Raw genomic sequence first — 14,844 nt, forward strand, 5'->3', positions numbered from 1 at the left:
AAGCACATGCTGGAGATTTACTACTGATTACAGAACCGCCTTTACTGACAAGATGCGCATTTTACGTTATATTTTTGGTCAACCCCTTGAATTAAAGCTTAAAGTCTTCACTTTAATTTCAGCTTGATTGTTTCTTTTTAATTCTATTCTGATGGCATACAGAGCCAAAATTGTGAAAATTGTGTCAGTGTCCAAATATATATGGACCTGACTGTATATGTTAAAATATCAGGTAAAGATGATAAAAAATATATATATATGCACAATAGGGGCCTACACAAGAAAAATTCCTCATATCACAGAAAATACTATATTCACTATTTTGATAATATAAAATGACATGTTATAATTATATTTATATAAAAATGTACCTGAGGTCAGTCTTTGTATCTCCACACTTAAACTGTATTGGATGTCCCATAGATGCGTCACTCCTCACAGACACACAGCTGGACTCTGCTTCTGATCTCTTCTGTTGAACGGAACTATAACAAAACAGATTTAATCCTTTATTATGATAATCATTTTCTTTGAAGGTCTTTATATATTTTTGATCAAAAACATTCCACGAGGACTCTTTTTTAATAAATTCTTCATTTTAACGTAAAAGTCTCCAGACAAAAAAAACAAACAAACACAAAGGAGACTCCCGTCTCCCATCATTCAAGGTGATTTAATACAGCGTTTATTCAAAGTACCTGCATCCTGGAGAAAACTCTTCATCTGTGGATGTTTGTGTGTCCTCCATGATGAAACAGAATCTGATCTCCAGCACTGACTCTGAATAGAAATGAGAAACAAACTCAATAATTCAGCTGAACGGATCCTGAGAGAAACAGATCATGAGAGCGGCGTTCACTCAGATACACAATGTTAGTCGTGTGTTAACAAATGCTCAAATAAACCACACATAACACCAAACACCAATCACACCACCTTCATCTGCTTGAAAAAGAAAATATTAAAACATAAAATAGACGTTCGTAAGAGGAATGAACCTCAATGGTGACAGTCAACGAAAAGCTTGTTTTCTGATGTTCAGAGTTGATCTGAATATTTTGTTGACTGTCACCATTGTTGAGGTTCATACACTGAATCTTGATATCTGTGTGAGTCTACATGATCCCATCAAAATAATGTGTGCATAACAACTGAAAAATGTTCAAAATATTAAAGCAGAACAAACTTTGTTGTATTCTAGGGGTACTATAATAATAATAATAAAAATAATAACAATAATAATAATAATAATAATAATAATAATAATCAGTTAAATTCTAGGGCTACTGTAATGTGAAATAGCAGTTAAATTCTAGGGCTACTGTAATGTGAAATAGTTAAGTCTAGATTAAATCAAGTGAGGTAACGGTTCATATCAAAGCGCGAAATAAACTATGTGCATGCAATGTCATGGTCAGTTAAGTCATGAAGTTACCAAAAAGGCAATTAAAGCTGCCTTAAAACTTTGCATGCATGTAATATATTTTATATGAGTCACATTCAAGAACATGTCTCTGAAATGGTTTTCAAAACTGTCCTGGAGCAGCCCAGCACTGTCTCACTCATCTAACACACCCAATTTAACTTGTCAGCTCATTAATAGAGACTCAAAACCTGAAGTGGGTCAGAAAAGGTAAAAAGAGTTGATGCGTGTCAGATCCGCATCACGCTCAGCAGCGGCAGCTCTTAAAGGGGTCTTATGATGTGATTAAAAGTTTTCCTTTCTCTTTGGAGTGTTACAAGCTCTTGGTGCATAAAATAGATCTGTAAAGTTGCAAAGACTAAAGTCTCAATTCCGAAGAGATATTCTTTATAAAAGTTAAGAATCTGCCACTCCCCCCTAAAACCGCTCATTCAATTACGCCCCCACGTCTATGTAATGATGTGGAAATATTTGCATAATGCCACCCATTCACGCAAAGAAAGAAGGCGTGGTTTCAGTAACTGCAGTTAGTGTTGAAGCAGCCATGTCAGGGAGATGCTGCGTGTTTCTAGGTGAAAGCAAAACCACTTTATTTGGCCTTCCGAAAGTAGATGCAATTAGGAATCTTTAAGATTACTTACAACAGAACAGCAAAGCATTTTATGGACAACCGTTTCATGAACCTTGGAGAGGAGGTAATTCTTACTTTGCTACGACAGTCTGGCGCTTCTGAATCAGCTACAGTAAGTATGTTTTGTTATTAGTTCAAGTATTTGCTATTGACTGTTCAAATGCGTAGTTTTGTGCTTTGTGTGTGTGTGTGTGTGTGTGTGTGTGTGTGTGTGTGCGTCCGTTTTGTGAGAGAGAGAGAGAGAGAGAGACAGGGTCACATCACAGTGGAGTCAGCTGTCTTAACCGTCCGTGGCGTGTGTACTGCAAACACATAGGAGCTTCATCACAGTGTCTGTCACATGACTCCATTCCCCTTTCGGGCTTGAACTGATGGTAAAACTAAGGACATTATTAACTGTCTTTACATTTATTTTGAAAGTTGACGCTCGCGATCATGGAAAGGGGCGTTACATTTCCGACGAATACTTACGGTGTTCAGCCAATCACAATGCACTGGGTCAGTTGGCCAATCAGAGCAGACTGCGCTTGTCAGACGGAGGGACTTTGTAGAAAACGACACGTTTGAGAGACGTGGGGCATAGAGGACCTACAATAACGTACAGTGTTTGAAAAATAATAGGTCAACATATCCTGTTACACCAAATACACAAAATAATGATCTTTAAAAGCATCATATGGCCCCTTTAAAGAAATAACAGCCAAAACAACCTAATAACCAGCTGATGTGATGTCTATTAATCAAAGGACAAAGAAAAAAAAAAGAGGAAACTTGAAGCTTTAAGGATGCAACTATATTTAATTTAGAATTTAGTGTTTGATAACTTACATTTCAATTTTCTGCTGAAGGGCACAGGTAAATATGACATTTATTATAATGGGTTTATGTGAAGATTGTTTTAAGTTAATTAAAAAATTGGAAGTTCTTTTTAAAGTCTAAATGTTAAAACTGATAGCTCTCAATTATACGTTAATGTTTAATGGCTATAGTCAGTGGTTAAAGTTCATTTCAGTAATTCAACTCAAATTGTGATACTCATGTATTAAATAAATTCAATGCACACAGACTGAAGTAGTTTAAGTCTTTGGTTCTTTTAACTGTGATGATTTTAGCTCACATTTAACAAAAACCCACCAATTCACTATCTCAAATTAGAATACTTCATAAGACCAATAAAAAAAAAAATCATTTTTAGTGAATTGTTGGCTTTCTGGAAAGTATGTTAATTTACTGTATATGTACTCAATACTTGGTAGGGGCTCCTTTTGTTTTAATTACTGCCTCAATTCGGCGTGGCATGGAGGTGATCAGTTTGTGGCACTGCTCAGGTGGTATGGAAGCCCAACTTTCTTTGACAGTGGCCTTCAGCTCATCTGCATTTTTTGGTCTCTTGTTTCTCATTTTCCTCTTGACAATACAATAGATTCTCTCTGGGGTTCAGGTCTGGTGAGTTTGCTGGCCAGTCAAGCACAAAAACACCAAGGTCATTTAACCAACTTTTGGTGTTTTTGGCAGTGTGGGCAGGTGCCAAATCCTGCTTGAAAATTAAATCAGCATCTTCAAAAATGCTGACGCATTCATTAAAATTCTTGAATCGATTTTGCTTGACAATCCTCATAAGGCTGCGGTTCTCTCGGTTCTCTTCCACACTTTTTCCTTCCACTCAACTTTCTGTTAACATGCTTGGATACAGCACTCTGTGAACAGCCAGCTTCTTTTGCAATGAATGTTTTGTGGCTTACCCTCCTTGTGAAGGGTGTCAATGATTGTCTTCTGGACAACTGTCAGATCAGCGGTCTTCCCCATGATTGTGTAGCCTAGTGAACCAAACTGAGAGACAATTTTGAAGGCTCAGGAAACCTTTGCAGGTGCTTTGAGTTGATTAGCTAATTGTCATGTCACCATATTCTAATTTGAGATTTTTGTTAAATGTGAGCCAAAATCATCACAATTAAAAGAACCAAAGACTCAAACTACTTCAGTCTGTGTGTACCGCAATTGTTTTACTGCACTTTAAGTGGGTCACACATCAGACGTGTACTGCTGCACTGGGGCTAATGAACTGAAGTCTCGCACATACACAAGTCTTTCTTTCCAAGAAAACTGAATTTAAAACCAGAATATATATAGAATATATCGACATAAATTAGGTTAAATATTTCAAGAAATATTTTAATAATATACAGAATTGAATAAAAAAAAGTGCTATAAAATGAACCGCTTATGCATACAGTGCCTATAGAAAGCCTTCATACCCCTTCATTTTTTCACATTTTGTTATGTTGTGTTATGTTAAACTGCTTTAAATTTCTTTTCTTTTTTTCACATAAATCTACACCCAACTTAGCATAATGAAACCAGATTTATCACTACTTTGCAAATTTATTAAAAAGGAAACACTGAAAAAATGACATTGCACAAGTCTTCTTTGCTTTGACACTTGAAATTTAGATCAGGAGCATTCCAGTTTCACTGGATCGTCTTTGAGATGTTTTCTATACTCGGTCTGGAGTAAACCTGTGGCAAATTTAGTTGATTGGACATGATTTGGAAAGGCAAACACACCCCTGTCTATATAAAGTTTAACAGCTGAAATGGATGTCAGAGCAAAAAAAAAAAAAAAAAAAAAAAGTCACTGCGACACTCCACCAATCTGGGCTTGATGGCAAAGTGACTCAAACTCAAGCTTCTCCTCAGTAAAGATTATTATTTTTTTCATAGTCTGAGAGTTATTTGGGTGACATTCATGTTTATCCTTTGACGATACCACTGCTTATGAAATGTACGTGGAAATTGGCAGACAATTAAAACAACATAAGGGTTCAATGACTGCAATGAATCTTGGGAACACAGTGGTATTGTGTGTGAGAGGCTGTCTACGTTCTATTCTCACCTGACTGTTGCTCATTTGCAGACCTACTCCCGCATGACAAGAAAAAATTTTGTATATCCATCTACAATGAAATATAAATTATAATTTTTTTTTTTAGCTTTTTAGCCTTTATAATCAACAATACGGTTGGTTATACATCAAGTCACCCCCTGAAAATTTATTTAATTTCAAATCATTTAACTAACCAGCTAATATTCATTAAGAATATAGACAAAACATGTATTCATGTAATTGTCTATTGGCAATTTGTTTAATCTGTTCTATATTTATTTCTATTTATTAAAAATAACAACATGAATTATCAATTTCCCACTTCTATAAATCAATTAGCCTACTTAAAAAAATCACAAATCCCTTTACTCTACTCGTCTCTTACTCTAATATATGTATCATGATACACTAATGATTCATTATTACTTAATACTAAATTATATTTAATAATACAAAACAAAATAACTCCACATGATGTTTCTCTCTCTGTGCCATTTAGTGCTTTCAGAAAATGATGTGTGTCTTTAATCATTTCTGTGTATAGTTGCATAATGTAATGCCGAAATACACAAAAATACGTTTTCAATTTTAAAAAGTAAATTAAAATAAATCATGATCGTTTTCTAAAGTATGTTTTCATGGGTGTTAATCGCTTCATTTTTGTTGGAAGAAAAAACAACTATCCCACTGCGATAAGGGCTGAAGTTGAACGCAGTGAAGACGTATTGGTATTGGATGATAAACCGAACCGTGTATTGGTCCAGTAACATTATGTAAACTGCAATTACACGAACTGCACCGATGCAGATGTCATATCATAGCAATCTATCAATAAATGCACACTAGGGATGGACGATATGGGCTTTAAAATGTATCATGATAATTTCTGATATTTATTGCGATAACGATATCAATGATGATAATTTAGGGAATCCTGTTTTTTATTAGAGAAAAGTATTATATTTCCTATTTTTACCCAAAATAGGGTGTTGTGAGCAGTACACACAACTGTTTAATTCATACTGGAAGCCGGAGGACGCCCTCACGCAGAAACTCCACATATGCATAGTAGAAGTAATGCTCCAGGAAATCACTGATATGGACAGAGGTATCCAGTGATCGTTGTAGCTGAATAAAACGCAGATTGAGAAATCTTGACTGAGAAAACCTGAAGACAATAAACATGCGATTGCACAAAATACATGGTCTGTGTTCTTTAAGCAATCTTGGGTATTTGTAAAGTGTATTTATAATGCAATAGTAATCGACATAGCCTTTATCACTGTATATAATGCTATAAAATAGTATGATTTCTGCCTTATTCTGATACGAAAGCACATCTGATCTCAAAAATAAGTTATTTCAAACACTCGACTATGTTATTAAGTTAATATGGAGAAAAAGCACGTCAATGTCTTTGTTGGACAACAGGTTTGTAACCGACTCATACACATGTAAAACTGTATTGCACACGTGCTACTGTTCCAGATTGTAGAAGGAGCTGCTCCATTTCATGTTCGCCTTCCTTCACATCACTCCACACAGTCGCACACAGAAATATGTCAACAACTAGATTTTATCATTATTATCGCGGGAAGACTAATTCTTATCGTGGGGAAAATTTTTACCGGTATATCGCAAACGATAAGATATCGCCCATCCCTAATGCACACACACGTTGTACTCTCTGATGTTCGCTCTGCTCGGCGCCCTGCGGATTGAGAAACGCGCTGAATCCATGCAGACTCAGGTCAGGGGAGGAGCCGAAACTTGAAGCAGCTTGCCGCCGTTTCAAATGAGTTTTTAAAGGAGCCATGTGTAATGTCTGGCAAAAAAAATCAAGTCATACTCCACATTCCATACCAGATGGGGGCAGTATGCCTCAATAAAGTGAATTGGTCTACTCTAGAGTAACAAACGAGAAACGGCATAGTCTCTATGCTCCGCCCCTACCTTCACAACAACCCTAGAGCCATAGCCGAAGCCTAAGAGGACGTGTTGCCTCCAGAGGAACGTTGGGTGATGTCAAGTGACATATTCAAGCTGGTGACTCCCCTTCACCAGTGAATATGTTCATATTCGTTTTGTTCATATTACATTTTGAGTTGTATATACACATTATTTGAATTAAATTAATTTGACAGACAGCATTCTGTCAAGCTAGCGCCAACGAACGTAACCAGAGCTGCCAACTCTCAAGCATTCACCGTGAGACACACGCAATTGACTCTTTTCACACGCTTTCAAAAACTTGACCGCTCTGAATATAGTGAGTGAGTGCGCGCGCGGCCGGGGCGCTGTCTCTCTCTCTCTCATCGAAGACATTTCAAGCTTCTTAGGTAATGTTACATTTTAGCATCAGCTTGGTAGAGACGGGCTTTGGTAGATAACAGGTGAAAACCGGATCGGATCTGTGGGTAAGGTTATAGCTAGCTAATTATCAAACGCAGCTACGGTTAGCCATCGCCAACATTATCACGTTTATCGAACAGCCTTCGATACATTTCTATGTTATAACTTCCCGAAAAAAATACGCAAACATATAAAACAAACTTCTAGCGAAATACTAACAGCATCTTACTTACCAATCCAAAAGAAATGTTGCAAGTTCGGAGTCGAACCTCATTTCTTTCAAGTCCATCAGTTGTCTCCAGCGATGGAAAGCAGTGCCGATGTTTACTCTGTTTCGGCTCCTTTTCTTATCAGATTTGATTTGTGATTCCGAGCGCGGTTGTTTCCCTGTAGCGGGTGGTGGTGGTAGGTGTCTCTTGCCAAGGCCTTCAGCCATCCTTCCGCTCTCTTCCCTGAACTGAAATGAAGTAGTGGGCTGTACCTTCCACATTAGTGACATCAGGTTCAAGTACGCCCACAAGCCGTGCGAGTTATTCGTGTATTGCAGGTTGGCTGGTGGTTATGTTGCCCGCATACCGCCTCCCATGGCCGAAACTGGTATTACGACACCTGTCGGGCCGTGGCTAGTAATGCTAATGCTAATTAAGGTTGATATCTCTGCAGCACTATAACTTGACATTTTTTTAATGACATCATCGCCCTTATTTCTTCTCATTCTTTTGATGCGTGTAGGTCATTTTTTGGATATTTTTACCTCAATTTTTACACATGGCACCTTTAAAGGGGACTGGAGCGATCACAAATTAATTAATCAAATAATTTTTTAGGGGGGCTGGGCAGAAGTTTAGGGGCTGAAGCCCCCCTAAAAAGGGCCTAGTGACGCCCCTGGTCAATGAATGATCTGTACCTGCAGAAAGGATTTTCTTGATGGCAGGACAGTTAGTAATCCAGAGAAGAAGTGCTTTCTTTTTTTTACCTCACTTCATTTTTGTTGCTGCTGTTGTGTTTTGAGTTTGAGCTCTGTCAAGTTAATTCTTTATCGTCTATTTCACTGTTTCTCAAATTGTGGTGACTTAAATATTAACTAATGTTAAAACAGTGTTTCCCAACCACTGTTGTCGGGTGTGCTGTGGAAAATTATCAAAAACTTCCTTATCTCTTACATTTCATTATTATTTTAAATCAGTGCTATTGGTCATTGTTATATCGGTTTGTGGGTTTTACAAATATTTAACCAATGAAAAGCATTCTAAAGAGCTTGTGACTAAACATGCCATTGGATCCTCAAATTGTCAGTCAAATTCAGTTTTATACACCCTAATTTTCATCATTGTATTCTACAACAAAAACAATCAGAGCGCCTTATAACTAGTTTCATTTTGATTTCCCAAGTCCGCTATTAGCTTATAGCCCATTAGCATCGCCAGCGTGGTTGCCGCTAATCTCGCTTACATTGCTAATAATCAATTCACACACATTACCATTGTTTTACTCACTGTTCCTTGCATTAATGGCGGAAGTGTGTCAACCTTTGAATGCAGGTGAGGACACGTTCGAGCTGTATTTGGTGCAGCTTGAGCTGGAGACTGTGGAGAAGCAGATCCGCGACCTGGTGGAGAAGCAGGCCCAGCTGAGGGTGCGGAGGGCCATGCTGGAAACCTCCCGGGCTGACGCTTCATTCATGCTTTTGCTGAGGAGCCGAGCCGGTGACCCGGGAGTTCAGGGGGGGTACAGCAACTGTGGCGACGGGACGTCTCCGTTTCCTCCTTCAGGGACTGAGGGTCACATACGTAGTCTACGTTTTCTCTTTCAGTGGGTGAGTGTATAATTCATGTCGGATGACTGACAAAATTGTGATCCAGTGCCCCGTGTAGGACTCCTGATCCTTCCTATATGGCATTTGATAGGACTGGGCTCTACACATGTAGGGTTTAGGACCAGGGTCTTCACAGAGAAGGTTGAGTACTTTTGTTAGACTGGGAAACCGTGCCCTTCCATTTGGAAGAGGCACACTGCGGAGTCACCTCCTCCCAGAGGGGGTTAAGTGACATTTACTCAAGTGGAGTAACCCCGAGGGGCCCTACTGCACATGGAAGTCTCTGAGGCGGCTCATGGCTATATCATTTAGAGATGGCAGTACGTGGTCTGCCAGGGGAAACACAGCCTTATTGGTATACCGTGGAAATACACATATGGGATCCCAACCGGGTCACTCATATGGACACTAGCCTCACACCAGATTTCAGGAATTCATTGGTTAAAAAGCCTGGCGTCGGATGCTCCACTACATCTGGCCGTCGGAGTGCTGGAAGAATCAACAGGGTCTGCCCGGTTAGGGGACTCTCTGGAGAACTAGGAGTCTAGGACACCGAAAGCCGACTCTAAACAGGGCCTTTCAGTGCCATTACCCGTTTGAGGTGAGAACACAGGAGGAAACGGTTTGACACGCAGGCTATAGAACCTAAGCAAACGTGTTTGGAGTCGCCCACCCCACAGCTCTACAAATGTCTGCTAGGGAGGCACCGTGAGCCAGCGCCCAGGATGACACCCCTAGTGCAGTGAGCACACAGCCTGAGTGAGCAGGGCACACCTTGTGCTTCGTAGGCCAAGGTGAAGGCATGTGAAGTAAGCATGCAGCCTGTGTGGTTGGGGAAAGCCTTGTCCTTCTTATGTCCACCATAACAGACAAAGAGCTGTTCTGAGGTCCTAAAGCGCTGAGTTCTATCTATGTACTGTCACAGTGCATGTACAGGACAGAGTAAAGCTAGGGGCTGGATCTGCCTTCTCCAGGGGCAGCACTTGCAGGTTCAACACCTGGTCCCTGAAGGGAGTGGTAGGAACCTTGGGCATGTAGCCAGGCCAGGGTCTCGATGTTGCACTGGAATCTGCCGGCCCAAACTGAAGGCATGAATCAGCCAGCCCAAACTGAAGGCCTAGGAGGATTTAACCTTCTGGCCCCCCTAAAAAAAAGAGAGGGAAGGTCTACCTGAGGGGCTCCTCAATTGGTGTAAACTACTCATAATTCGTGGTCTGCATTTAACCCATCCAAAGTGAGCGCTGCTCATGAGAGAAGAAAGCACACACACACACACACACACACACCACACACACACATACACACACCGTGAACACACACCCGGAGCAGTGGGCAGCCATTTATGCTGCCTGAGGGTGGAGTCTCCACTCCACTGGGGGTGGAGTCTCCACTCTCCTGGAAGTGCTGCTTGAGACAGCTCGTCGGCTGCCTGATTTAACACACCCGGGATGTGGATGGCACTCTCGCTCCACATGCTGAGAAAAGTGATCCTCTGCGTTGGCACGAGTTTGCTCTTTTCTCAGTTGACCTGAAGGTGCCCAAGGGCAGGACCTTGCACTTACATACCTGACCCTCGAACGTGAACCACAGGAGTGGCCTGTGCCGCAGGAGGATAGAGACATGAAAGTACGCATCCTTCAGGTCAATCACTACAAACCAATCTTGGGGATGGATGCACTCGAAAATGTGTTCTTGCGTCCACATGAACGGCAGCTTGTGAAGTGCATGGTTAAAAACGTGCAGATCCAAGATCGGTGGTAACTCTGGCAAGGCACAGATCTGGCCAAGGTTACAAAAAAATTTCAGCCACTTAAGGTTCCTAAGAGCACAGATGTTTGGGATGACCAGAACCCTTCCTAGAGCTGGCCATCCGCCCAAACTGAGCTATCGGGGGAGAAGAGCCTTGGTGAGAGAGGTAAAGAAGAACCCAAAGATCACTGTGGCTGAGCTCCAGAGATGCAGTCGGGAGATGGGAGAAAGTTGTAGAAAGTCAACCATCATTGCAGCCCTCCACCAGTCGGGGCTTTATGGCAGAGTGGCCCGACAGAAGCCTCTCCTCAGTCCAAGACACATGAAAGCCCGCATGGAGTTTGCTAAAAAACAGAGAAATAACATTCTCTGGTCTGATGAGACCAAGATAGAACTTTTTGGCCTTTATCTAAGCGGTATGTGTGGAGAAAACCAGGCACTACTCATCACGTGTCCAATACAGTCCCAACAGTGAAGGATGGTGGTGGCAGCATCATGCTGTGGGGGTGTTTTTCAGCTGCAGGGACAGGACGACTAGTTTGCAATCGAGGGAAAGATTAATGCGGCCATGTACAGGGATATCCTGGATGAAAACCTTCTCCAGAGTACTCAGGACCTCAGACTGGGCCGAAGGTTCACCTTCCAACAAGAAAATGCACACAGCTAAAATAAAGAAGGAGTGGCTTCACAACAACTCCGTGACTGTTCTTGAATGGCCCGGCCAGAGCCCTGACTTAAACCCAATTGAGCATCTCTGGAGAGACCTGAAAATGGCTGTCCACCAATGTTTACCATCCAACCTGACAGAACTGGAGAGGATCTGCAAGGAGGAATGGCAGAGGATCCCCAAATCCAGGTGTGAAAAACTTGTTGCATCTTTCCCAAAAAGAGTCATGGCTATATTAGATCAAAAGGGTGCTTCTACTAAATACTGAGCAAAGGGTCTGAATACTTAGGACCATGTGATATTTCAGCTTTTCTTTTTTTTTAATAAATCTACAAAAATGTCAATAATTCTGTTTGTTTTTCTGCCAATATGGGGTGCTGTGTGTACATTAATGAGGAAAAAAAATAACTTAAATGATTTTAGCAAATGGCTGCAATATAACAAAGAGTGAAAAATTTAAGGGGGTCTGAATACTTTCCGTACCCACTGTGTGTGTGTGTGTGTATATATATATATATACATATATAGTACACACACACACCACACATATATACATACATATATACATACACACATACATATCAGTCTGGCGAGTAAACAAAAAAAATTACTAGCCAATGGCGATTCAATTGCCAAGGTGTCCGTAGAGAGTTGGAGTGGTGCAGTCACCATCTCCCAACGAGCAGTCTCCTCCATCTCCGGGTCGCCCATCCCTAGGCCTCTTGCACTTGCGCCTGGACAGGCTGGCCATCCTGCCTGCGACCGGCTCCACGAGCAGGCTTAGGGTCTGCAGCCGGGGTGGAAGCAGCAGGTTTCCAGCGGTGCAGGATGTGTTTGAATGCCTCAGTCTGCTTCTGTGCTGCCGAGAACTGCTGGGCAAAGCTCTCGACAGCGTCACCGAAAAGGCCGGTCTGTGACATTGGAGCATTCAGGGAGTGCACCTTATCATGCTCCATGTCAGCCAGACACAGCAAGAGATGGCACTCCTGGACCACTTGTGTGGACATCGCATGACCTAGAGACTGTGCGGTCACCTTCATCGCTCAAAGCGCGAGGTCCGTTGCAGTACGCAGTTCATGCAAAACCGTCAGGTCGTGACCACCCACGGGCAGGTCTCTCAGGGCTTTGGCCTGTTGGACCTGCACTAATGCCATGGCGTGAAGACCAGAAGCCACCTCCCCACAAGCTCTGTAAGCACTGCCAGTTAGACCTGACAAACACCTACAGGCCTGTGAGGGGAGACACGGGTCACCCCGCAAAGTGGAAGCAGCTGTTGGACACAGTTGCATGGCCACAGACCCCTCCACCGAGGGAATGCCCGTGTACCCCAAAGCGGCTCCACCATTGAGGGTGGTTTCCAAACAGCGGTGCTGTTTCCAAACCAGGCAGTGATGCAGCCCATCAGGATGCTCTCTATAGTGCAAGTGTAGAATGATCTGAGGATGCTGGGGCTCCTTCCAAACTTCCTCAGCCGTCTCAGGAAGAAGAGGCATTGATGTGCCTTCTTCAGCACTGCATCAGTGTGTGTAGACCATGTGAGATCCTCACTGATGTTAACGCAGAGGAACTTAAAGCTGTTTACCCACTCCACAGGTGTCTTGTCGATGGTGATGGGTGTGTGTTCTCTGCTTTGTCTCCTGAAATCCACCACCAGCTCCTTGGGTCTTGTTGATGTTGAGTGAGAGATGGTTCTCCTGACACCCTTTAGTCAGGGTGCTCACCTCCTCTCTGTAGGCCGTCTCATCATTGTCGGTGATCAGGCCTATCACCATTGTGTCGTCAGCGAATTTGACGATGACGTTCTAGCTGTGTGTGGCTCCACAGTCATGTGGGTACAGGGAGTACAGGAGTGGGCTGAGGACACAGCCCTGAGAAGCACAAGTGTTGAGGGTCAGCTGGGATGAAGTATTGTTGCCAATTCTTACCACTTGACTTCTGCCTTTCAGGAAGTCCAGGATCCAGCTGCACAGAGATATGTTTAGTCCCTGAGTCTGGAGCTTCGCAACAAGTGCGGCAGGCACTATGGTGGTAAATGCTGAGCTCTAGTCCACAAACAGCATTCTCAAATAGGTGTTCTTATTTTGAGGGGGCAAACTGAAGGAAATGGCCGGCTCTCTCCACTCTGTAGAGGGGCCAGACCGTCCCTCCGGCTGCTCCACTGGCTGCAGAATGCTTGAGGGGTGACAAACTCCTTCTGAGGAAGCCGCCACCGTGATCCTCAAATCACCTCTGACTCCACCGGAAGCAGTGTCACCCCGGTTGCCGAGACAAACACTGAATCTCGGCAGAGGCAGAGGGACCATGCCACGTTTGAGTGTTTCATGCACACTCGCTCAGTGTGCTCAATGCCCAGACTTATACTCACGTTGTGATCAGCGGCAGCTGGATGCAATAATTGCATGCCAATGTGCATTGGCTCGTTTAGATACACTTGAAGTGGATTGGTCTCTCTGGCGAGATCCCAATTTCCAATTTCGTAAGGGAATCGCTTCTAAATATTATTAACTCGTCGTTATCTTTAGGTCATGTCCCAAAACCATTAAAGTTGGTGGTTATTAACCCTCTGAGGTCTAGGGGGTTTTGGGGGCCTGGAGAAGTTTTGACATCCCCTGACTTTTGGGCTTTTTTCAGTTGCTTATAAATAGATACATGGCTAAAGTCTAATAACACTGTAATCAGTACAAACTGGGCTACAAAAATTTGTAAATAGCATGTATGTACATGATTGTGTTTTTAGGAGAAAACAACGTTATATGCGTGGTTAGTAAAAAACTACAATTTTGAAGTTTGAAATAAGGTCATAAGACACATACAAAACATTTGTTCACAAGATTGTCAAACCTGGAGCTTATAGCCAAGAATTTTTGCTTCAAAATGATGTGAAAATCACAGAAAACAATAGATTGATTTAAATTTTCTAAGACACTTTTTGTTTCAAAAGGGCATATGCGAGTAGGCGTCAACTATCATGAATATTTGTGTGATTCACACCTGAGAAGACAAAGAACCCACATAATGAGCTGCATAATGAGCCTTTCAGGCAGGTATGTGACTGAGAGGGAAGAGTTACAACAAAGAATGTCAGGACAAAATAAATGTATATATTTTTAGGTTTGTAGTTTAATTAGAATATATTTAATTATCTCAAAAAATAACTTGAGATTCACTTGCGAGTGCAGTTAAACAGTTTATTAGGAACAATCAAAGCTGACTTTCAAAGCTGAATTTTTAGCATCAATTACTCCAGTCACCGATCCTTCAAGAGATCATTCGAATATATTCTGAATTTGTTACTCAAAAAACATTATTATTATTATTAATT

At 41.8% G+C, this 14,844-nt stretch overlaps 3 protein-coding genes across 3 annotated transcripts in view; 1 reads left to right on the plus strand and 2 right to left on the minus strand.

Moving 5' to 3' along the window:
• Nucleotides 1-951, minus strand: part of LOC122138548 (NLR family CARD domain-containing protein 3-like) — a 29,414-nt gene extending 28,463 nt beyond the window's left edge. Inside the window, 1 exon segment of the mRNA XM_042731934.1 lies at nucleotides 699-951. Within this exon segment, the coding sequence (XP_042587868.1) occupies nucleotides 699-748 (50 nt within the window). The 5' untranslated portion in view covers nucleotides 749-951.
• The window catches only part of LOC109075406 (NACHT, LRR and PYD domains-containing protein 3-like), a 441,226-nt gene that overhangs the window by 325,764 nt on the left and 100,618 nt on the right, over nucleotides 1-14,844 (minus strand). The gene's annotated exons all lie outside the window — the stretch shown is intronic.
• LOC122138547 (NACHT, LRR and PYD domains-containing protein 3-like) overlaps nucleotides 1-14,844 on the plus strand; it is a 788,161-nt gene that overhangs the window by 176,821 nt on the left and 596,496 nt on the right. The window lies entirely within an intron of this gene.

The sequence above is a fragment of the Cyprinus carpio genome, chromosome B9 (assembly GCF_018340385.1).
Source record: "Cyprinus carpio isolate SPL01 chromosome B9, ASM1834038v1, whole genome shotgun sequence".
NCBI classification, from domain to species: Eukaryota; Metazoa; Chordata; class Actinopteri; order Cypriniformes; family Cyprinidae; genus Cyprinus; species Cyprinus carpio.